At 42.4% G+C, this 24945-nt stretch overlaps 1 protein-coding gene across 1 annotated transcript in view; it reads left to right on the top strand.

The window, feature by feature from the left end:
- Positions 1-23825, top strand: part of LOC120063808 (calcitonin gene-related peptide type 1 receptor) — a 29389-nt gene extending 5564 nt beyond the window's left edge. Inside the window, exons 3-12 of the mRNA XM_039014113.1 lie at positions 10093-10203; positions 11353-11465; positions 11783-11874; positions 12023-12149; positions 12348-12501; positions 12618-12678; positions 12977-13043; positions 13759-13977; positions 14716-14757; positions 22848-23825. Coding sequence (XP_038870041.1) covers positions 10093-10203; positions 11353-11465; positions 11783-11874; positions 12023-12149; positions 12348-12501; positions 12618-12678; positions 12977-13043; positions 13759-13977; positions 14716-14757; positions 22848-23069 — 1208 coding nt within the window. The 3' untranslated portion in view covers positions 23070-23825. The remainder of the gene's footprint in view (positions 1-10092; positions 10204-11352; positions 11466-11782; positions 11875-12022; positions 12150-12347; positions 12502-12617; positions 12679-12976; positions 13044-13758; positions 13978-14715; positions 14758-22847) is intronic.
- The last annotated feature ends 1120 nt before the right edge of the window (positions 23826-24945 follow it).

Genomic DNA, 24945 nt, shown 5'->3' with positions numbered 1-24945 from the left:
CAACAACGTGGTAGTAACACAACATGGCAGCAGCACAACATGGTAGCAGCACAAAACATGGTACAAACATTTTTGGGCACAGACAACAGCACAAAGGGCAAGAAGGTAGAGACAACAATACATCAGGCGAAGCAGCCACAACTGTCAGTAAGAGTGTCCATGATTGAGTATTTGAATGAAGAGATCGAGATTAAACTGTCCAGTTTGAGTGTTTTCTGCAGCTCGTTCCAGTCGCTAGCTGCAGCAAACTGAAAAGAGGAGCGACCCAGGGATGTGTGTGCTTTGGGGACCTTTAACAGAATGTGACTGGCAGAATGAGTGTTGTATGTGGAGGATGAGGGCTGCAGTAGGTATCTCAGATAGAGGGGACTGAGGCCTAAGAGGGTTTTATGAATAAGCATCAACCAGTGGGTCTTGCGACTGGTATACAGAGAGGATCAGTTTATAGAGGAGTATAGAGTTCAGGGATGTGTCCTATAAGGAGCATTGGTGGCAAATCTGATGGCCGAATGGTAAAAAACATCTAGCCACTCGAGATCACCCTTACCTGCCGATCTATATATATATATATATTTTGTATTATTTTTATTTCACCTTTATTTAACCATGTAAGCCAGTTGAGAACAAGTTCTCATTTACAACTGCAACCTGACCAAGGCCAAGATAAAGCAAAGGAGTGCGACACAAATAACAACACACAGTTACACATGGAATTAACAAACATACAGTCAATAACACAATAGGAGAAAAAAAAAGTATATATACAGTGTGTACAAAAAAGGTCAGATAAGGGAGGTAAGGAAATAAATAGGCCGTAGTTGCGAAATAATTACAAATTAGAAATTAAACACTGGAGTGATAGATGTGCAGAAGATGAATGTGCAAGTAGAGATACTGGGGTGCAAAGGAGCAAAAAAGTAAAAATAACAGTATGGGGATGAGGTAGTTGGATGGGCTATATACAGATGGGCTATGTACAGGTGCAGTGATCTGTGAGCTGCTCTGACAGTTGGTGCTTAAAGTTAGTGAGGGAGATATGAGTCTCCAGCTTCAGTGATTTTTGCAGTCCGTTACAGTCATTGGCAGCAGATACTTTGGGAGTCTGCTGGAGCATCTAATTTGCTGAGTAGAGTGTTGGAGGCTATTTTGTAAATGACGTCGCCGAAGTCAAGGATCGGTAGGATAGTCAGTTTTACGAGGGTATGTTTGGCAACATGAGTGAAGGATGCTTTGTTGTGAAATAGGAAGCCGATTCTAGATTTAATTTTGGATTGGAGATGCTTAATGTGAGTCTGGAAGGACAGTTTACAGTCTAGCCAGACATCTAGGTATTTATAGATGTCCACATATTCTAAGTCAGAACCGTCCAAAGTAGTGATGCTGGACGGGCGGGCAGGTGCTGGTAGTAATTGGTTGAAGAGCATGCATTTAGTTTTACTTGCATTTAAGAGCAGTTGGAGGCCACGGAAGGAGAGTTGTATGGCATTGAAGCTCGTCTGGAGGTTAGTTAACACAGTGTCCAAAGAAGGGCCAGAAGTATACAGAATGGTATCGTCTGCGTAGAGGTGGATCAGAGAATCACCAGCAGCAAGAGAGACATCATTGATGTATACAGAGAAAAGAGTCGACCCAGGAATTGAACCCTGTGGCACCCCCATAGAGACTGCCAGAGGTCCGGACAATAGGCCCTCCGATTTGACACACTGAACTCTGTCTGAGAAGTAGTTGGTGAACCAGGCGATGCAGTCATTTGAGAAACGAAGGCTGTTGAATCTGGCGATAAGAATGTGGTGATTGACAGAGTCGAAGCCTTGGCCAGGTCGATGAATACAGCTGCACAGTATTGTCTCTTATCAATGGAGTTTATGATATCGTTTAGGACCTTGAGCTTGGCTGAGGTGCACCCATGACCAGAAACCAGACTGCATAGCGGAGAAGGTACGATGGGATTTGAAATGGTCGGTGATCTGCTTGTTAACTTGGCTTTCGAAGACCTTAGAAAGGCAGGGTAGGATAGATACAGGTCTGTAGCAGTTTGGGTCTAGAGTATCTCTCCCTTTGAAGAGGGGGGTGACCGCGGCAGCTTTCCAATCTTTGGGGATCTCAGACGATACGAAAGAGAGGTTGAACAGGCTAGTAATAGGAGTTGCAACAATTTCGGATGATCATTTTAGAAAGAGATGGTCCAGAGTTTCTAGCCCTGCTGATTTGTAGGGGCCCAGATTTTGCAGCTCTTTCAGAACATCAGCTATCTGGAATTGGGCGAAGGAGAAATGGGGAGGCTTGGGCAAGTTGCTGTGGGGGGTGCAGGGCTGTTGACCAGGGTAGGGGTGGCCAGGTGGAAAGCATGGCCAGCCATAGATAAATGCTTATTGAAATTCTCAATTATCGTGGATTTATCGGTGGTGACAGTGTTTCCTAGCCTCAGTGCAGTGGGCAGGTGGTAGTAGGTGCTCTTATTCTCTATGGACTTTACAGTGTCCCTTTGGAGTTTACGTCTCCATAATCTAGCATGGGTAGGATGGTCATCTGAATCAGGGTTAGTTTGGCAGCTGGGGTGAAAGAGGAGCGATTACCATAGAGGAAACCAAGTCTAGATTTAACCTTAGCCTGCAGCTTTGATATGTGCTGAGAGAAAGACAGTGTACACTCTAGCCATACTCCCAAGTACTTGTATGAGGTGACTACCTCAAGCTTTAAACAATCAGAGGTAGTAATCACACCGGTGTGGAGAGGGGCAGTCTTCTTATCAAACCACATGACCTTTGTTTTGGAGGTGTTCAGAACAAGGTTAAGGGCAGAGAAAACTTGTTGGACACTAAGCAAGCTTTGTTGTAGAGCGTTTAACACAACATCCGGGGAGGGGTCAGCTGAGTATATTATATCTAACTCATGGCTCCAGCTATGCATCTGATTTGCTAACTTGCTAGCTAAGTGGCTAGATGTCAAGATCAACAGCAGAGACATTCAAGCCCCTCCTGATCCCTGGTGCAGTGGTGTAAAGTACTTAAGTAAAAATACTTTGAAGTACTACAAAAGTAGCGTTTTGGGGTGTCTGTACTTTACTCTAAACATTTTTTTTACTACTTTTACTTTTACTTCACTACATTCCTGAAGAAAATAATCAACATTTTACTCCATACATTTTCCCTGACACCTAAAAGTACTTGTTACATTTTGAATACTGAGCAGGACAGGAAAATGGTTCAATTCACACTTATCAAGAGAATACGTGATCATCCCTACTGCCTCTGATCTGGCGGACTCACTAAACACAAATGCAAAATTTGTAGATTATGTCTGAGTGTTGGAGTGTTCCCCTGGCTATACTTAAATTTGAAAAACATTAAAATGGTGCTGTCAGCTTTGCTTAATACAAGGAATTTGAAGTGATTTATACTTTCTTTTACTTTTGATACTGAAGTAAATTTTAGCAATTACATCTACTTTTGATACTTAAGTATATTTAGAACCTAATACTTTTAGACTTTTACTCAAGTAGTATTTTACTGGGTGAATTTAACTTTTACTTGAGTAACTTTCTATTAAGGTATCAATACTTTTACAGAAGTATCACTATTGTGTACCTTTTCCACTACTGCCCTGGGGCCGAAATTATATATATTTTTAAAACAGTCCCCCTTGTGTACACTTCCGGTAATACCGTATACCCCGGTATAGTACAGAAATAGTATGACGGTAGGAACATCTGGATACTGTCCTAACATCTGGATACTGTCCCAATCCTAATTAGCATTCAGTCACACCAGCAATCAGCTAGGGGATGTTTGCTTGGACTCTTGGCTAATTAGCAGTCCTATCACACTTATAATCAGTATTTCATTTGAGGGTAACCCTACAGGTGTAATACCAAAACTTTTTAAAGAACCTAAACATACTTAACTGACTATTTCAACCAAAACATTTGGAGATATATGGGGAAGTATATTTGCCACTTTTCTTTTTTCAATAATGCTTTTAACTTTAGTGTTATATTTATTTATTAAAGTGTTTGTGTGGGTGGCTGCTACAGTAGGAGGTATGACAAATTTTCTTCAGTAGAAGGCCCAATCTTTGTCAGGGAAATGTTTTCTAAAATAAGTCTCCCCATCAAGAGCAATGTCTAGCTCTTCTATTATTTCAAGCGTTATTGTCACCACATGCCAGGGGATTGTGAATTTCAATCCAAAGCTTTAAAACCCACATCCCACCCTGTTGTCAAAAACAAAGTCTGAAACTCCCGACTATTAGATAAAAGTGAAGAAAAGTAAATAGTGAGACAAGCAGGGATATTTTTTTTTCAAATTCAAACCCAAGAAAGGGCATTTGTATTCCTTTCTGATTCAATGTTGTTCCCTAAGATTGATTTTAGTCAACTGGACTTTTTGGTGGATGGAAGACAGTATCAGGAAGCAGTTCTATATTTAGAAATCAGTCTGATGTGAGATGTTTCATTATCTGGGTTTTCCACAGTAATATCTCATTGCCACCATACAATTAGGGCCTTAGTCAGAGTCAAAAGTTGCTCATTCGTTAGTTTTGTACATCACAAACTGATAAGTAGACAAAAAACAACAAAGACATTAGCAACAAGATATTTCAGAAGGTGTCTCCAGTAACTTCTGTATGTAATGTCAACAAACAACATACAGTGCCTTGAGAAAGATTTCATATACTCGTATACAGCCTGAATTCAAAATGTATTAAATATATTTATTGTGTTGCCAATGTACACACAATAGCCCAGAGTGAAAAAGTGAAAATATGTTTTTTTTCCAAATGTTTGCAAATTTATTGAAAATGAAATACAGAAATATCTCAAATATACACACCACTGAGTCAATATTTTGTAGAAGTCCTTTGGCAGTGATTACAGCTGTGAGTCTCTAAGAGCTTCCCACACCTGGATTGTGCAACATTTGCCAATTATTCTTTTCAAAATTCTTCAAGCTCTGTCAAATTGATTGTTGGTCATTGCTTGACAACCATTTTGAAGTCTTTTTTTCAAGCAGATTTAACTCAAAACTGTAAATTTGACATTGTGTTTTTGTTTATTGTCCTGCTGAAATGTGAATTAATCTCCCAGTCTCTGGTGGAAAGTAGACTGAACCAGGTTTTCCTCTAGGATTTTGCCTGTGCTTATCTCCATTCCATACATTTTTTATCCTGAAAAGCTCCCCAGTCCTTAATGATTACAAGCAGACCCATAAAATGAGGCAGCCAACACTAATCTTGAAAATACGGAGAGTGGTACTCAGTAATGTGTTGTGTTGGATTTGCCCAAAACATACCACTTTGTGTTCAGGACAAAACGTTAATTGCTTTGCCACATTTTTAGCAGTATTACTTTAGTGCCTTGTTGCAAACAGGATGCATGTTTTGGAATATTTTTTTATTATGTTTCATTCGTTTCACTGTCAATTAGGTTATTATTGTGGAGTAACTACAATATTGTTGATCCATCCTCAGTTTTCTCCTGTAATAGTCATTAAACTCTGTAAATGTTTTAAAGTCACTATTGGGTGGTTTCCTTCCTCTCTGGGAACTGAGTTTGAAAGGATGCATGTATCTTTGTAGTGACTGGGAGTATTGATACACCATCCAAAGTGTAATTAATAACTTCACCATGCTCAAAGGGGATTTACTGTATACTTTTTTATTTTTACCCATCCAATAGGTTCCCTTCTTTGCGATGCATTGGAAAATCTCCCTGGTCTTTGTGGTTAAATCTACGTTTGAAATTCACTGCTCGACTGAGAGACCTTCAAATCAAATTGTATTAGTCACATGCGCCGAATACAACAGTGAAATACTTACTTACGAGCCCCTAACCAACAATGCAGTTTAAAAAAATACGGATAAGAAAAATAAATAAAAGTAACAAGTAATTAAAGAGCAGCAGTAAAATAACAATAGCGAGACTATATAATGTAACAGGGGGGTAGCGGTTCAGAGTCAATGTGCGGGGCGGTTAGTTGAGGTAATATGGTAACAACAGAGAGTAGCAGCAGTGTAAAAGAAGGGGGGACAATGCAAATAGTCTGGGTATCCATTTGATTAGATGTTCAGGAGTCTTCTGGCATGCGGGTAGAAGCTGTTTAGAAGCCTCATGGACCTAGACTTGGCGCTCCGGTATCGCTTGCCATGCGGTAGCAGAGAGAACAGTCTATGACTAGGGTGGCTGGAGTCTTTGACAATTTGTTGGGCCTTCCTCTGACACTGCCTGGTATAGAGGTCCTGGATGGCAGGAAGCTTGGCCCCAGTGATGTAGTGGGCCGTTTGTACTACCCTCTGTAGTACCTTGCGATTGGAGGCCGAGCAGTTACCATACCAGGCAGTGATGCAACCAGTCAGGATGCTCTCGATGGTGCAGCTGTAGAACCTTTTGAGGATCTGACGACCCATGCCTAATCTTTTCAGTCTCCTGAGGGGGAATAGGTTTTGTCGTGCCCGTTGAGGGAGAGGTTGTTGTCCTGGCACCACACGGCCAGGTCTCTGAACTCCTCCTCGTCGTTGTCTGTGATCACTGTTGTGTCATCGGCAAACTTGATGATGTTGTTGGAGTCGTGCCTGGCCGTGCAGTCATGAGTGAACATGGAGTACAGGAGGAGACTGAGCACGCACCCCTGATTGGCCCCTGTGTTGAGGATCAGCATGGCGGATGTGTTGTTACCTATCCTTACCACCTGGGGGCGGCCGGTCAGGAAGTCCAGGATCCAGTTGCAGAGGGAGGTGTTTAGTCCCAGGGTCCTTAGCTTATTGATGAGCTTTGAGGGCACTGTGGTGTTGAACGCTGAGCTGTAGTCAATGAATAGCATTCTCACATAGGTGTTCCTTTTGTCCAGGTGGCAAAGGGCAGTGTGGAATGCAATAGAGGTTGCATCATCTGTGGATCTGTTGGGGTGGTATGCAAATTGGAAATTGGAGTGGGTCTAGGGTTTCTGGGATAATGGTGTTGATGTGAGCCATGAGCAGCCTTTCAAAGCACTTCATGGCTACAGACGTGAGTGCTACGGGTCGATATTCATTTAAGCAGTTCTTGGGCACAGGCACTATCGTGTTCTGCTAAAAACAAACTTTGACAGGGAAAGGTTGAAAATGTCATTGAAAACACTTGCCAGTTGGTCAGCGCATGCTCGCAGCACACGTCCTGGTAATCCATCTGGCCCCGCGGCCTTGTGAATGTTGACCTGTTTAAAGGTCTTACTCACATCGGCTGCGGAGAGCGTGATCACACAGTCTTCCAGAACAGCTGGTGCTCTCATGCATGTTTCAGTGTTCTTTGTCTCGAATCGAGCATAGAAGTAGTTTAGCTCGTCTGGTTGGCTTGTGTCACTGGGCAGCTCTCGGCTGTGCTTCCCTTTGTAGTCTGTAATGGTTTGCAAGCCCTGCCACATCCGACGAGCGTCAGAGCCGGTGTAGTGTGATTCAATCTTAGTCCTGTATTGACGCTCTGCCTGTTTGATGGTTCGTCGCAGGGCATAGCATGATTTCTAATAAGCTTCCAGGTTAGAGTCCCGCTCCTTGAAAGCGGCAGCTCTAGCCTTTAGCTCGGTGCGGATGTTGCCTGTAATCCATGGCTTCTGGTTGAGGTATGTACGTACTGTCACTGTGGGAACGACGTCATCGATGCACTTATTGATGAAGCCAATGACTGATATGGTGTCCTCCTCAATTACATCAGAGGAATCCCGGAACTTATTCAAGTCTGTTTTAGCAAAACAGTCCTGTATCTTAGCATCTGCTTCATCTGACCACTTTTTTATTGATCTAGTCACTGGTGCTTCCTGATTTAATTTTTGCTTGTAATCAGGAGGATAGAATTATGGTCAGATTTGCCAAATGGAGGGTGATGAAGAGCTTTGTATGCACCTCTGTGTGTGGAGTAAAGGTGGTCCAGAGATGTATTACCTCTGGTTGCACATTTAACATGCTGATAGAAATTTGGTAAAACTGATTTCAGTTTCCCTGCATTAAAGTTCCCGGCTACTAGGAGCGCCACCTCTGGGTGAGCGTTTTCTTGTTTGCTTATGGCGGAATACAGCTCATTCAATGCTGTCTTAGTGCCCACCTCAGTCTGTGATGGTATGTAAACATCTACGAAAAATACAGATGAAAAATCTAGGTAGATAGTGTGGTCTACAGCTTATCATGAGATACTCTACCTCAGGCGAGCAATAGCTTGAGACTTCCTTAGATATTGTGCCGTTATTTACAAAAATCCATAGTCCGCCGCCCCTTGTCTTACCAGACGCCGCTGTTCTATCCTGCCTGTACAGCGTATAACCAGCCAGCTGTATGTTGATAGTGTCGTCGTTCAGCCAATGACTCCGTGAAGCATAAGATGTTACAATTTTGAATGTCCCGTTGGTAGTTTAATCTTGCGGGTAGGTCATCTATTTTATTCTCCAAAGATTGCACATTTTCTAGCAGAATGGAAGGAAGTGGGGGTTTATTCGATCGCCTACGAATTCTCAGAAGGCACCCCGCCTTCTGGCCCCTTTTTCTCCGCATCTTCTAAACACAAATCACGGGGATCTTGGCCTGTTCCCGAGAAAGCAGTATGTCATTCGCGTTGGGCTCGTCAGACTCGTTAAAGGAGAAAAAAGATTATGCTGGTCAGTGTTGAGTAATCGCAGTCCTGATGTCCAGAATTTATTTTCAGTCATAAGAGACGCTAGCGGCAACGTTATGTACAAAATAATTTAAAAAATAAGTTACAAACAACACAAATAAACAAACAAAATACATAATCGGTTGGGGACACGTAAAACTTCAGCCTTCTTCTCCGGCGCCATTGTTGACCTTACATATAATTGTATGTGTGGGTTACAGAGATGAGGCAGTCATGACAAAAATCATGTTAAAACTTCTTGTCAATAGGGGGGCGCTGTTTTCACTTTGGAAAAAATCGTGCCCAAATTAAACTGCCTCGTACTCTATTCTAGATCGTACAATATGCATATTATTATTACTATTGGATAGAAAACACTCTCAAGTTTCTAAAACTGTTTGAATTATATCTGTGAGTAAAACAGAACTCATTTTGCAGCAAACTTCCATACAGGAAGTGAAAAATCTGAAAACGATGCTCTGTTCCAGGGCCTGCCTATTCAATTGCCTAATATTTATCGATATGCATGCACTTCATACGCCTTCCACTAGATGTCAACAGGCAGTGGAAGGTGGAATGGGGTGTCTAGCTTGATCTGAGGCCGAACAAGAGCTTTTGGAGTGACAGGTCTGGAAATTTCTTTGTCTTCTCTGGCGCGCGAAGGACCTCGACATTGTCTTCTGATTGTTACGGCAGATTTCCTCCTCTTCGTCTGAAGAGGAGGTGTAGGGATCGGACCAAGACGCAGAGTGGAAAGTGTTCATATTTTAATGAAAGTAAACTGAACACTTCAAGATACAAAACAACAAACGTGACCAAACCGAAAACAGTCCCGTGTGGCACGAACACTGACACGAAATACAATCACCCACAAAAACCCAACACCAAACAGGTTACCTTAATATGGTTCTCAATCAGGGACAACGATTGACAGCTGCCTCTGATTGAGAACCATATCAGGTCAAACACAGAAATAGACAAACCAGACACAAAACATAGAATGCCCACCCAACTCACGTCCTGACCCACTAAAACAAACAATTAACACAATAACTAGGGTCAGAACGTGACAGTACCCCCCCCCCCCCCCCCCCCCCCCCAAGGTGCGGACTGCGACCGCACCACCTAAACCTATAGGGGAGGGTCTGGGTGGGCATCTGTCCGCGGCGGCGGCTCTGGCGCTGGACGTGGACCCCACTTCTATTGTGTGTAGGCCAGTGACGAAAACAATCAAAATTTAATTGATTTTTAATTCAGGCTGTAACACAACAAAATGTTGAAAAAGTCAAGGGGTGTGAATACTTTCTGAAGGGACTGTATGTACTTACATCACATATTGATTTAACCTACGTATTGGCTTGACCTGCTTCGGTGAACCACAGTATTGATTAGTGTAACAGACAGTGTCAGTAACCTCACCTCTCAGTGCTCCTGCTTTATTTGAACAGGTTTCTTCTCTGATGGTTTCTATGCTGCAGGGCCAGTGTGTAACCGGACTTGGGATGGGTGGCTGTGCTGGGACGACACAGAGGCAGGCTTCACTTCAGAACAGTACTGCCCTGACTACTTCCAGGACTTTGACCCCTCAGGTAACACCGAAGCCCATGAAGTGCCCAATGACATAGGCTAGAGCTCCTGGGGATTGCGGACCCATGTCATTTCAACCCATAACTCCCATCAACAATGCTCAATTAAATGCCCAAAATGTAACTTTGAATCATTTAAGCTATTTCAGATGTGTCATGTGCTGTCCTATTTATAACTTTTTTGATAGACTGTGGCTGCTATCAATGTAATTTTCTGCATCATTTCCAAATTCCCAGATATTTTTAGATATTTTCCTTTTTTTAATTATTTTCCTCTAACTCTACCACCCCTCCCCTAATTGGAGTACACTAATTACATACAGTGGGGCAAAAAAGTATTTAGTCAGCCACCAATTGTGCAAGTTCTCCCACTTAAAAAGATGAGAGAGGCCTGTAATTTTCATCATAGGTACACTTCAACTATGACAGACAAAATGAGAAAATGAGAAATGATTTTTTATGAATTTAATTTGCAAATGATGGTGGAAAATAAGTATTGGATGGGGGTGTGCTCGCCCCTCTATTTCCTGTAGTCCACGATCAACTCCTTTGTCTTGCTGACATTGAGGGAGAGGTTGTTGTCCTGGCACCACACTGCCAGGTCCCTAACCTCCTCCCTATAGGTTGCCTCTCCAGGACGGGAGTAGGAGACCCTTTGTCTAATTGAGTGATATCAGTGGTAGTGAAATTCAACCTAAAGTGGATCCCCCAGGATCAACATTAAAAAACACTGGGTTTAAGGCAGATCAAATGCCTTTTCCAATGTACTTTCCTTTGTATTCAAGCCCTAGAGCGGGGATGCCCAACCCTCTTCCTGGAGATCTACTGTCCTGTAGGTTTTCAGTCCAACCCTAATTTAGCGTATCTGATTCAGCTAGTTAAGGTCTTGTTATGCAGCTAATAAGTAGAATCAGGTGTGTTAAATTAGGGTTGGACTGAAAACCCACAGGACGGTAGATCTCCAGGAAGAGGTTTGGGCAGCCCTGCCCTAGAGGCTTCAGAGGCCTTGTTGATTTAAATTGCACTTGCAAATTATATTACTATGAGGAAAGATAACTTCAGAAAAAGCAACTTCAAGTCTCTGCATTTTGAAGACTGTATTTGATGTGTTTATAGTTTCATCTACTTACATTTTGATGTAATGCTCTACAGAATTGGTGACAAAAATATGCAGTGACAACGGCCACTGGTTTCTGCATCCTGAGAGCAACCGAACATGGACCAACTACACACGATGCAACGAGCATACTAATGAAGGCAGAATGGTACGTTGCGGTCCAAAAAACAACAACTCTCAAATGGATGTTCCATTAATTCAAATGCAAGCGCTTGCTGCATGTGAGGAATGTCACTTTGCCCTCCTGCAGAAACTTCCAGATGGCTATTTTGATTGAATGGACATGAAGTACTTGAAAATACTCTTTGCTCTTTGATTATCAGGGCTATGGGACTTTAACTTTCAATATCATTTTGTATTGATTCATCAATGCATTGCCATTATGTAGCTGGGTTAAGGGAGTTCAGAACACATACAGTAATATGCTAGGGCAATATGATGCTTATTGTGTCTATTCTCTTTCAGACTGCCATGAATTTATTCTACTTGGCCCTCATCGGTCATGGCTTGTCACTGACATCCCTATTAATTTCCCTGGGAATATTTTTCTATTTCAAGTGAGTATAAATGAACCAAACAATAGAACTAATTGAATACTCAAAGGTTTTGTTCCTGGATCTGTTATTAGACACGGACAGTTGATGCCAAATTACTTTCTGTCTTTAAATGAATGAAAAAGTCTACACCTTTTCCCCTTTCGTGTAGGAGTTTAAGTTGTCAACGAATCACTCTCCACAAAAACCTCTTCTTCTCCTTTGTATTGAACTCGGTCATTACCATCATCTGGCTGACCGCTGTGGCGAATAACCAGGAGCTGGTACAAAGAAACCCTGTAAGTGGGTGGGTGGGTGGATGGATGGATGGATATTATGTGAATAACAATTTTAGATGTGTATTATAATATGTATATTTTACAGCCACACACCAATGCAATGGCAGTATACACACTGCTAATGTGCTGCTGCCTTTAGAGATATTCAAAGAGTGAGAAGAACTGCATACGCATCATCCTTATTGTCTTTTCTTCCAGACGAGCTGTAAAGTGTCCCAGTTTATCCATCTTTATCTTTTTGGTTGCAACTATTTCTGGATGCTTTGTGAAGGGATATACCTGCACACCCTCATCGTTGTTGCTGTGTTTGCTGAGAAACAGCACTTGATGTGGTACTATCTTCTCGGCTGGGGTAGGTTTTTGGGGATACCCCCGTATCCCTGTATATGATTTTGATGTGAAGTTTGGATGTTATTTCATGGAATTAACACTGTTTGTCACGGACAATGGATGTCTGTTGTTTTTCAGGCTTTCCTCTAATTCCAGCATCTATACATGCAATCGCTCGCAGTTACTACTACAATGACAAGTGAGTTACGTTCAGATACTGTATTTTGTACCACAATTGTTTTCAGTGAATTTATCATTTCTTCAACTACAAGCTATTCATACAGCATAATATATCTGCTGTAATTCGTTTCTATTACAGCTACAAGTATTCCCTACCATGTATCCATTGCCTATTAGAATCCTGTTGGCACACTTCTACAGCTTTCAATCCAATTTTATGAATATATTTCCTGTAAGCAGCTCTTGTAAAATCTAATTTAAACCATAAAAGAAGGTGGCAGACCCTGAATGCTAATTTGTCTCTTCCCCTCCTACAGTTGTTGGATAAGCTCCAACACTTCACTCCTCTACATAATCCATGGGCCCATCTGCGCTGCTCTGTTGGTAAGTCTGTAGTACATTTAGGTACATGCAAATACTAGCTATATTCCTGCTTCTCTTGAGTGCAAACTTAAATGGAAAGGGGTTGCAGTGTTCAAGGATGTTTTCATTTTTGTTTCCTTACCTTGAACGTAGTCTATGGACAAAAAGAGACCACACTTTGTTTTTTTTCAACTAGCCCAGGAAACTAATATCTAGATAAGTAATTTCACAGAACTATCCTGTAGGTTGATAGATTAGTGACCCGCCCATTAGTAATTTTGCAGAACAGCGTGCCTTTGGCATTCTAGGAATGAACTGATAAAACCATTGGTCTGACTTCAAAGGAAACCGGACAATCAAGCATCCTCTTGTAGTTTGCAATTATTTTCTGTGGGTCCAATCTGGTATAGAGCTGCATGTCTTATCAGATGTGCTGATGTTTCTTTATTTTGAGGAATTCTGCCTGATTTCTTCTTGTTTAGTCAATTTGAGAATTGTAATGAATATTATGTTAATCTGCTCTCCACTAATAAACTTATCCATGGCTCAGAAACGTATGTATTACCCATAATGCACCATTTTATGACATCAAGAAGTAAACACACTATTGCTAACAGTCGTGAACAGTATTCCTTGTTTTTTATGTATGGTGATTGAGGGTTCTTTGGATAAACATATCCTCTCAATGGCTATATTCTGTCAAATTTGGCCTTTTTCTCTCTCTATATCCTTCAAGGTGAACCTGTTCTTCCTGTTGAACATTGTGCGTGTCCTGATCACCAAGCTAAAGGTAACCCACCAGGCTGAGTCCAGTCTCTACATGAAGGCGGTGCGTGCCACCCTGATTCTGGTACCTCTCCTGGGGATCCAGTACGTCCTGTTGCCCTACAAACCAGAGGGACGGGTTTCCTCTGAGATCTATGACTACATCATGCACATCTTAATGCATTATCAGGTAAGACTATCTATTCTCTGCTAGTTACCCCAGCTCACATATGACTATAACATTATACATTTCTAGGCTTAAAGTAATGTATCTTCCATGTTTCCAACCAAGGTTAGGATGACTTTTGTGTATGTTGTGCATAGTAATTTGGCAGATGTTCTTGTCCAGAGTGACGTACTGTCGGTAAGTGCATACTAAGGTGTCTGGGGGAGAAAAAGAGAACCATACCCCTTCTGAAGTAAGCAGCAGTAACATTCCCATTGCCACAATAAAACTGAAGTAGTCATCTGTAGCCACCGTCTCTTATTGTGTTCTCTTATTATTGAATTAAGACCAGGTCGGCGCCCTATTAGCCTTTGACTCCCACGTCTTTATCTCATGACCTGTGGAAGAAAGTATAAGTCATTGTCTGGCAGGGGAGGAGGAGGGTTGAATGCTGCAACTCATGATGAGGTACAGTCAGTGCCTTCTGGTGCCAGGCTGAATCAGCTCAATAAATAATATATTACAACGCCTCTCTCTGCCCCTACTCTCTCTCTGTACCTCTCGCTCTCTCGCCCTCGTTTTACATGCTCCTCGAAAGGTCCGCTGCCAAAATGCATCAAAGTTGGCAAAATCACCATTCTGCCCCACGGCTCGACTGTTTTGGGTGTTTGAGAGCTTGAGACATTCTCCCAGGGCGTTAAAGCGATGGGTTTATCACCGATAAGCACTGACTGGGCTCCCTTGTTTGCTTTATTTTCTCAGGGTCTGCTGGTAGCCACCATCTTCTGCTTCTTCAATGGAGAGGTAAGATTCTGACCCACATTAATTTATCAGGTTTTCTGAAGTCCCAGATATAGAATTTTAGGTTGGAGGATTCCCTTGCAGCTTATTCACAGGACATTTCAGGAATTTTGCGACCCTCTCCTCCCCTGTACATTCTTGTCCTCAGTTCACTGTGCGATCCAGCCAAGGTTAGGCAACTTCCTCTGTGCAAACCCTCCCCGGGAGGTGACCTGACCTGGGGATGCATCTGGGGAAGTTGACCTTCCAGAGCATTTCATGGGAGCTTGTGGGCCTCTGGAGATGATTCTCTCAGATTGAAGATCATTAAAGCATTGGCAGGCATCCAGAGACATTCACGGGACAGTCCACAGAGTGGTATGGAGCAGTGCTGATTTGATTTGATTTATTAGTATCCCCATTAGCCGACGCCAATAGCGATAGCTAGTCTTACTGGGGTCTGACATATAACGAAAAATACAAAATACTTAACAATTTACATACTTTTAAAAACATTAACATGTAGTGTGTGTGTGCACCTATCAGTTACACATACAGTTGAAGTCGGAAGTTTACATACACCTTGGGGGGGGGGGGTCTGTTTACCTTTCCGTCTTCTCCAGTCCTTCCGGCGATTGTCCGCTGGACAAGAGAGACGGGGCCATTCGCGGCCAGGCCACTATTACCGTTGCGGACTCCTGTTCCATCCAGTCCAAAGACAAGGATAGAGAAAGGGACACCACCCCAGAATATTCCACCAAGCGGAGATATGCATAATGAAGAGAAACCATTTACGGTTTGAGACATGTTGCAAATCTGATTTGTCCCCTATATACAGTTGAAGTCAGAAGTTTACATACACCTTAGCCAAATACATTTCAACTGTCACGATCGTCTAAGGGAGGAGACCAAAACGCAGCGTGGTAAGTGTTCATTTTAATTTAATAAAATAAACTGAACACTGAAACAACAAAAAAACAACAAAGAGAGTGAACGAAACGAAACAGTCCTGTCTGGTGCAGACACAAAACAGAAAACAACTACCCACAACACACAGGTGGCAAAAGGCTACCTAAGTATGGTTCTCAATCAGAGACAATGATAGACAGCTGCCTCTGATTGAGAACCACACACGGCCAAACACAAAGAAATAGAAAGCATAGAAAAATTAACATAGAATGCAAGACATAGAATGCCCACCCCAACTCACGCCCTGACCAAACCATCACTGGAGGCTTCGTGCCATGGATCATCACTGGAGGCTTCTTACCATGGATCATCACTGGAGGCTTCGTGCCATGGATCATCACTGGAGGCTTCGTGCCATGGATCATCACTGGAGGCTTCGTGCCATGGATCATCATTGGAGGCTTCTTGCCATGGATCATCACTGGAGGCTTATTGCCATAGATCATCACTGGAGGCTTCGTGCCATGGATCATCACTGGAGGCTTCGTGCCATGGATCACCACTGGAGGCTTCTTGCCATGGATCACCACTGGAGGCTTCTTGCCATGGATCACCACTTAAGTGGAGAGACACACAGGAGGCCTGGCTCTGGGAGAAGGCACAGGACTCACCAGGTTGGGGAGACATGCAGGAGGGTTAGGGCTTAGCACAGGCACAGGACTCACCAGGCTGGGGAGACATGCAGGAGGCCTCTTCCTAGGCCGAGGCACCGGATACACTGGGCCGTGGAGGCGCACTGGCGGTCTCGAGCGTAGAGCTAGCACAACTCGTCCTGGCTGGATCCCCCCTGTTTCCCGGCAAGTGCGGGGAGCTGGAACAGGCCGCACTGGGCTGTGCTGGCGAACCGGGGACACCGGTAGGGCTGGTGCAGGATAACCCAGGCCGAGGAGACGCACTGGAGGCCAGATGCGCTGAGCCGGCACCATCCCTCCTGGCTCGATGCCCACTCTAGCCCGGCCGATGCGAGGAGCTGCGATGTAGCGCACCGGGCTATGAGTGCGCACTGGGGACACCTTGCGTGTCACCGCATAACACGGTGCCTGCCCGGTCAATCTCTCCCCACGGCAAACATGAGGAGTTGGCTCAGGTCTATGACCTGACTCCGCAAATTCCCCGTGTGCCCCCCCCAAAAAAATCTGGGGCTGCCTCTCATGCACGCCTCCTCGAGCCAACTCCTCGTAGTGTCGCCGCTCCGCCTTAGCTGCCTCCAGCTCCTCTTTTGGACGGCGATACTCTCCCGTCTGTGCCCAGGGTCCCTTGCCGTCCAGGATTTCCTCCCATGTCCAGGAGTCCATTACACCACGCTGCTTGGTCCTTTGGTGGTGGGTAGTTCTGTCACGATCGTCTAAGGGAGGAGACCAAAACGCAGAGTGGTGACTGTTAATTTTAATTTAATAAAATAAACTGAACACTGAAACAACAAAAAAACAACAAAGAGAGTGAACGAAACGAAACAGTCCTGTCTGGTGCAGACACAAAACAGAAAACAACTACCCACAACACACAGGTGGCAAAAGGCTACCTAAGTATGGTTCTCAATCAGAGACAATGATAGACAGCTGCCTCTGATTGAGAACCACACACGGCCAAACACAAAGAAATAGAAAGCATAGAAAAATGAACATAGAATGCCCACCCCAACTCACGCCCTGACCAAACTGAAATAGAGACATAAAAAGGATCTCTAACTTCTTCTGGCTGCAAGCCCGGAGCCGGGCACAATATGACAACAGCCACTTCAAGTGCAGGGCGCGAAATTCAAAAGATATTTTTTAGAAATATTTAACTTTCACACATTAACAAGTCCAATACAGCATATGAAAGATAAACATCTTGTGAATCCAGCCAACATGTCCGATTTTTAAAATGTTTTACAGCGAAAACACCACGTATATTTATGTTAGCTCACCACCAAATACAAAAAAGGACAGACATTTTTCACAGCACAGGTAGCATGCACAAAGCCAACCTAACTAACCAAGAACCAACCAAACTAACCAAGAAACAACTTCATCAGATGACAGTCTTATAACATGTTATTCAATAAATCTATGTTTTGTTCGAAAAATGTGCATATTTGAGCTATAAATCAGTTTTACATTGCAGCTACCATCACAGCTACCGTCAGAAATGGCACCGACGCAGCCAGAGTAATTACAGACACCAACGTCAAATACCTAAATACTCATCATAAAACATTTCTGAAAAATACATGGTGTACAGCAAATGAAAGACAGGCATCTTGTGATTCCAGCCAATATTTCAGATTTCTTAAGTGTTTTACAGCGAAAACACAATATAGCATTATATTAGCTTACCACAATAGCCAGAAACACAAGCCATTCCCCAGCAGCAAAAGTTAGCGATCGTAACAAACCAGCAAAAGATATATAATTTTTGACTAACCTTGATAAGCTTCATCAGATGACAGTCCTATAACATCAGGTTATACATACACTTATGTTTTGTTCGAAAATGTGCATATTTAGAGCTGAAATCAGTGGTTATACATTGTGCTAACGTAGCATCTTTTTCCCACAACGTCCGGATATTTTTCTGACACTTTTTCTGACACACATATTCTGACCAAATAACTATTCATAAACATAACTAAAAAATACATGTTGTATAGGAAATGATAGATACACTAGTTCTTAATGCAATCGCCGTGTTAGAATTCTAAAAATAACTTCATTACGATATGCAGTTTACGTTATGGCGAGAGCGTGCCCAAAACCTGGCCGCAAACTACTAGTTCACATGTACGACAGATATATGAAATAACATCATAAAATGGGTCCTACTTTTGCTGATCTTCCATCAGAATGTTGTACAAGGGGTCCTTTGTCCAGAACAATCGTTGTTTGGTTTTAGAACGGCCTTTTTCCCTCTCGATTTAGCAAGCACACTTGCCAAGTGGCGCGAATCTCTCCATCGTCAACAAAGTCAGAGAACGGAACACGGCAAAACTCCCGAAAAAATTTCAATAATCTGATTAACCTCTAACGCCTACCAAACCCGGATCCGGGATCCCCCCCAACACAAAAGCTGACTAGCATAGCCTAGCCTAAAGTTACAGGGATATCATAAAAAAAAATGTTCATGAAATCACAAGTCCAAGACACCAAATGAAAGATACAGATCTTGTGATTCAAGCCATCATCTCTGATTTGTAAAATGTTTTACAGGGAAGACACAATATGTAAATCTATTAGCTAACCACTGTTAGCAAAAGACAACAATTTTCTTACTCCACCATTTTCTTACTGCATCAGTAGCTATCACCAATTCGGCCAAATAAAGATATTGATAGCCACTAACCAAGAAAAAACCTCATCAGATGACAGTCTGATAACATATTTATGGTATAGGATAGGTTTTGTTAGAAAAATGTGCATATTTCAGGTATAAATCATAGTTTACTATTGCACCCACCATCACAACTCGACTAGAAAAAATACAGAGAGCAACGTGTATTACCTAATTACTAATCATAAAACATTTCTTAAAAATACACAGGGTACACTAATTGAAAGACACAGATCTTGTGAATTCAGACAATATTTCAGATGTTCTAAGTGTCTTACAGCGAAAACACAATAAATCGTTATATTAGCATAGCACATGTGCAAACATTACCCCAGCATTGATTCACGGCAAAAAGAGCGATAGCATTATCACCACCAAAATGTATTAATTTTTTCACTAACCTTCTCAGAATTCTTCAGATGACATCATATTCTCCTGTAAGAATTCTCCTGTAACATCATATTACAACATACATATAGAGTTTGTTCGAAAATGTGCATATTTAGCCACCAAAATCATGGTTAGACAATGAGAAAAGTAGCCCAGCTGGTCAGAAAATGTCGGGCGCCATATTAGACAGTGATCTAGTCTTATACATAAATACTCATAAACTTGACTAAAAAATACAGGGTGGACAGCGATTGATAGACAATTTAATTCTTAATACAATCGCTGAATTACATTTTTTAAATTATCCTTACTTTTCAATACAGGTTGCGCCAAGCGAAGCTATACCAAACAAAATGGCGGCATAAGCGTTTAACATTTTTTGACAGAAACACGATTTATCATCATAAATTGTTCTTACTATGAGCTGTTCTTCCATCAGAATCTTGGGCAATGAATCCTTTCTCCGGTCTAATCGTCTTTTGGTCGAAAGATCTCCTCCTGTCCGGTCGAAATGGTCACTAACGTTCACCATGCACTCGAAAAGTGCCCAGCGCTTCAAAGTGCATTACACAGAAAATGCCATAAAATCGCCCTAAACGGATATAAATTGCTATAAAACGGTTCAAATTAACTACCTTATGATGTTTTTAACACCTATAACGAGTAAAAACATGACCGGAGAAATATTACTGGCTAAACAACAGCTTGGAAGGAGGCAAGTCCGACATCCTTCGTGCGTCAGGCGCAGGCAGCAAAAGAAAGCTACTTCCGGTATTTGGTGTTTTATACAGGCCCTGATTGCGCAATCGACTCCATTCAAAGCGTCACCACGTACTGACATCCAGAGGAAGACGTAGGCAGTGTCTGTTTCTCCATAGCATTTACAGGGACATTACAACCGACCTGGGAACAGGGGCCAAGATGTCTGAAATCTCACTCCCTGTCATGAAAAGTGCTGTAGAAGGAGTTCTGTTTCACTCAGAGACAAAATTCCAACGGCTATAGAAACTAGAGAGTGTTTTCTATCCAATAATAATAATAATATGCATATTGTACGAGCAAGAATTGAGTAGGAAGCCGTTTAATCTGGAGCCCGATTTATGCTAAGTCGAAACAGCACCCCCTATATTCGCAAGAAGTTAAACTATATTGAAAAAACATACTTTACGATGATATTGTCACATGTATCAAATAAAATCAAACCCGGAGATATTAGTCGTCCATAACGACAGCTTATCAGAAGGCAAATCCAGGTGCCTTCACGCGCTCTCCAGAAAACAGGAAACTGGTGATACGTCATGCCGAAAGCTATTATGCGACCCCAGATCAAGTTACACACTCCATTTCTTCTCTCACTGCCTGTCGACATCTAGTGGAAGACGTATGAAGTGCATCTAAACTAATAAATATCAAGGACTTTAATAGGCAGGCCCTAGAACAGTGCATCGATTTCAGATTTTCCACTTCCTGTCAGGAAGTTTGCTGCAAAATGAGTTCTGTTTTACTCACAGATATAATTCAAACGGTTTTAGAAACTAGAGAGTGTTTTCTATCCAATAGTAATAATAATATGCATATTGTACGAGCAAGAATTGAGTACGAGGCCGTTTGAAATGGGCACCTTTTATCCGGCTACTCAATACTGCCCCTGCAGCCCAAACAGGCTAAGGTCAGGGCGTGACATCAACTCAGTTTTTCACAATTCCTGACATTTAATCCTAGTAAAAATTCCCTGTCTTAGGTCAGTTAGGATCACCACTTTATTTTAAGAATGTGAAAAATCAGAATAATAGTACAGAGAATGATTTATTTCAGCTTTTATTTCTTTCATCACATTCCCGTAGGTCAGAAGTTTACATACTAATAGAGTGTATTTGGTAGCATTGCCTTTAAATTGTTTAACTTCCACAAGCTTCCCACAAAAAGTTGGGTGAATTTTGGCCCATTCCTCCTGATAGAGCTGGTGTAATTGAGTCAGGTTTGTAGGCCTCCTTGCTCGCACATGCTTTTTCAGTTCTGCCCACACATTTTCTATGGGATTGAGGTCAGGGCTTTGTGATGGCCACTCCAATACCTTGACTTTGTTGTCCTTAAGCCATTTTGCCACAACTTTGGAAGTATGCTTGGGGTCATTGTCCATTTGGAAGATCCATTTGCGACCAAGCTTTAACTTCCTGACTGATGTCTTGAGATGTTGCTTCAATATAGCCACCTAATTTTCTTGCCTCATGATGCCATCTATTTTGTGAAGTGCACTAGTCCCTCCTGCAGCAAAGCACCCCCACAACATGATATTGCCACCCCCGTGCTTCACGGTTGGGATGGTGTTCTTTGGCTTGCAAGCCACCCCCTTTTTCCTCCAAACATAACGATGGTCATTATGGCCAAACAGTTATATTTTTGTTTCATCAGACCAGAGAAAATGTTCTGGGATTGATTTGCACTTTTCGCACCAAAGTACGTTCATCTCTAGGAGACAGAATGTGTCTCCTTCCTGAGTGGTATGACGGCTGGGTGGTCCCGTGGTGTTTATGCTTGCGTGCTATTGTTTGTACAGATGAACGTGGTACCTTCAGGCGTTTGGAAATTGCTCTCAAGGATAAACCAGACTTGTGGAGGTCTTGGCTGATTTCTTTAGATTTTCCCATGATGTCAAGCAAAGAGGCACTGAGTTAGAAGGTAGGGCTCGAAATACATCCACAGGTACACCTCCAATTGACTCAAATGATGTCAATTAGCATATCAGAAGCTTCTAAAGCCATGACATCATTTTCTGTAATTTTCCAAGCTGTTTAAAGGCACAGTCAACTTAGTGTATGTAAACTTCTAACCCACTGGAATTGTGATGCAGTGAATTATAAGTGAAATAATCTGTCTGTGAACAATTGTTGGAAAAATTACCCTTGTCATGCACAAAGTAGATGTCCTAACCGACTTGCCAAAACTATAGTGCGTTAACAAGAAATTTGTGGAGTGGTTGAAAAATGAGTTTTAATGACTCCAACCTAAGTGCATGTAAACGTCCGACTTCAACTGTACATGTCAGTACATACACACAACAAGTAGGTCACATGGGGGAGAGGCTGTGAGGTGTTGCTTTATTTGTTTTTTGAAACCAGGTTTGCTGTTCACTTACGCTATATAAGATGGAAGGGAGTTCTATGCACTCATGGCTCTGCGTAATACTATACGTTTCCTTGAATTGAGAGGGTTTCTTACCAAATGTGTTATTTGTGTTTGGATTGGGGTTGCTTTATGGAACAGATGAAGTGGTCAAGGGTTAATATGGTAATTGTGAATGCCTGGGAGATGGCCAGGCAAACACTGTGTGAGGATACATGGACGGTCTTGCAATTAGGGTTCATTCATTACTAGTCATTTTTTACTAAATGTATTGATTTGTTTTCTGTGTGCTGAATCTTATGGTCGACATCGTGTCTTGGTAGGTGCAAGGGGTTCTGAGGAGACATTGGAACCAGTACCGTATCCAGTTTGGAAGCACCTTCGCCCACTCAGATGCCATGCGGTCTGCCTCGTACACTGCTTCGTCCATCACCGAGGTCCAGGGCTGCTACAGCATCGACAGCCACACAGAACACTTGAACGGCAAGGGGGCCTGCCTCGACATCGAGACCTCCATCTTAAAATCAGAGAACCCGTTCGCCTGAGGATAGGATGATTCTTTTTCGGAATGGTGGGGAAGGGGAGGCTGCAGTTTGTTACTAGGTTTACTGGGTTAACCGAGGGAGGGGAGAAAGAAGGGATAAACAACAGAAACTTTCGGCCACTTGTATACGCACTGAAACAAAAAAAATAAACACATTTTGCTACCTTTGATTAACACATTGAAATGGGCACTTAATCGTTTTATCAGCTTAGTGAGAATCACTTTTTGCCACCCTTTTTCAAGTATCCATGTATGAAGCTTCTTTGCTGCTTTTCAGAGGAAGCCAAATGTATATATTCTGATAATTTATCTTAAAGCATTCAAGTGTTAGGCAGTCCTTTTAACATGACTGTACATAAATGTAAGAAGGAGGTTTGACAATCCAAATGAAGATATTATCAGTTCATAAAGCCTGGGTGTTTGCCCAAAAGTATTATTTGTGACATGCCAAACCAAGAACCGCCCTAGTCGGCTATTTTTATACACAACAATCTATGCCACTAAAAACTAGGCTCTCTGAGGCTATTATCTGTGTTTCTCTAGCTGAATCTAAGCTCAAATTAAGGGCAAAGTTACGCAGATATACAGTACAGTCCCTTGTTGGTAGTTAATCACTTTTGAAAAGGTACATGCTTTACCATTATCAACTATTGTCATTTATGCCAATATCTGTCCTGTACAACTGAATGTTACTTCAATTATGAAGTTTGGTTCTGGCACTGTTTTAAATCTATGGAATAAATATTTATAGGTTAAACCTGACATTCCCCTCAGTGGCAAACGGTATGCCTATAAAACATTGTGTTCTCTATATGTCTGGCACATACTGTATGTTCATATATACTAAATTCCATATAATTGCCACTGTTCACTATCGGAATCATTCATGTGAATTTCACTACTTTTTAAATGATCGTTTTCATCCAAATGCTGGAAATGACTCACAATCAGATTATGTAAAGTATGTGGACACCCCTTCAAATTAGTGGATTTGGCTATTTCAGCCACAGCTGTTGCTGACAGGTGTATACAATTGAGCATACAGCCATGCAATCTCCATAGACAAACATTGGCAGTAGAATGGCCCGTACTGAAGAACTCAGTGACTTTCAGCGTCGCACCGTCATAGGATGCCGCCTTTCCAAAAAGTCAGTTTGTCAAATTTCTGCCCTGCTAGAGCTGCCCTGGTCAACTGTAAGTGCTGTTATTGTGAAGTGGAAGCTCACAGAACGGGACTGCCGAGTGCTGAAGCCCTTTGCGAGTACAAATTGTCTGTCCTCGGTTGTGACACTCACAACCAAGTTCCAAACTACCTCTGGAAGCAATGTCAGCACAAGAACTGTTCGTCGGGAGCTTCATAAAATGAGTTTCTATGGCTGAGCAGACGCACACAAGCCTAAGATTACCATGTGCAATGCCAAGCGTCAGCTGGAGTGGTGTAAAGCTCGCCACCATTGGACACTGGAGCAGTGGAAACACGTTCTCTGGAGTGATAAATCACACTTCACCATCTGGCAGTACGACGGACAAATCTGGGTTTTGTGGATGCCAGGAGAACGCCACCTGCCAGAATGCATAGTGCCAACTGTGAAGTTAGGTGGAGAAGGAACCATGTTTTTCATGGTTCAGGCTAGGCCCCTTAGTTCCAGTGAAGGGAAATCTTAACACTACAGCATACAATGACATTCTAGATGAATCTGTGCTTCCAACTTTGTGCCAACAGCTTCGGGAAGGCCCTTTCCTGTTTCAGCATGACAATGCCCCTGCGCACAAAGTGAGATCGATACAGAAAATGTTTGTCGAGATCAATGTGGAAGAACTTGACTGGCCTGAACAGAGCCCTGACTTCAACCCCATCGAACACCTTTGGGCTGAAT

This window comes from Salvelinus namaycush, chromosome 19 (assembly GCF_016432855.1).
Source record: "Salvelinus namaycush isolate Seneca chromosome 19, SaNama_1.0, whole genome shotgun sequence".
Classification (NCBI taxonomy): Eukaryota; Metazoa; Chordata; class Actinopteri; order Salmoniformes; family Salmonidae; genus Salvelinus; species Salvelinus namaycush.
This window is presented reverse-complemented; position numbering and strand designations above follow the sequence as displayed.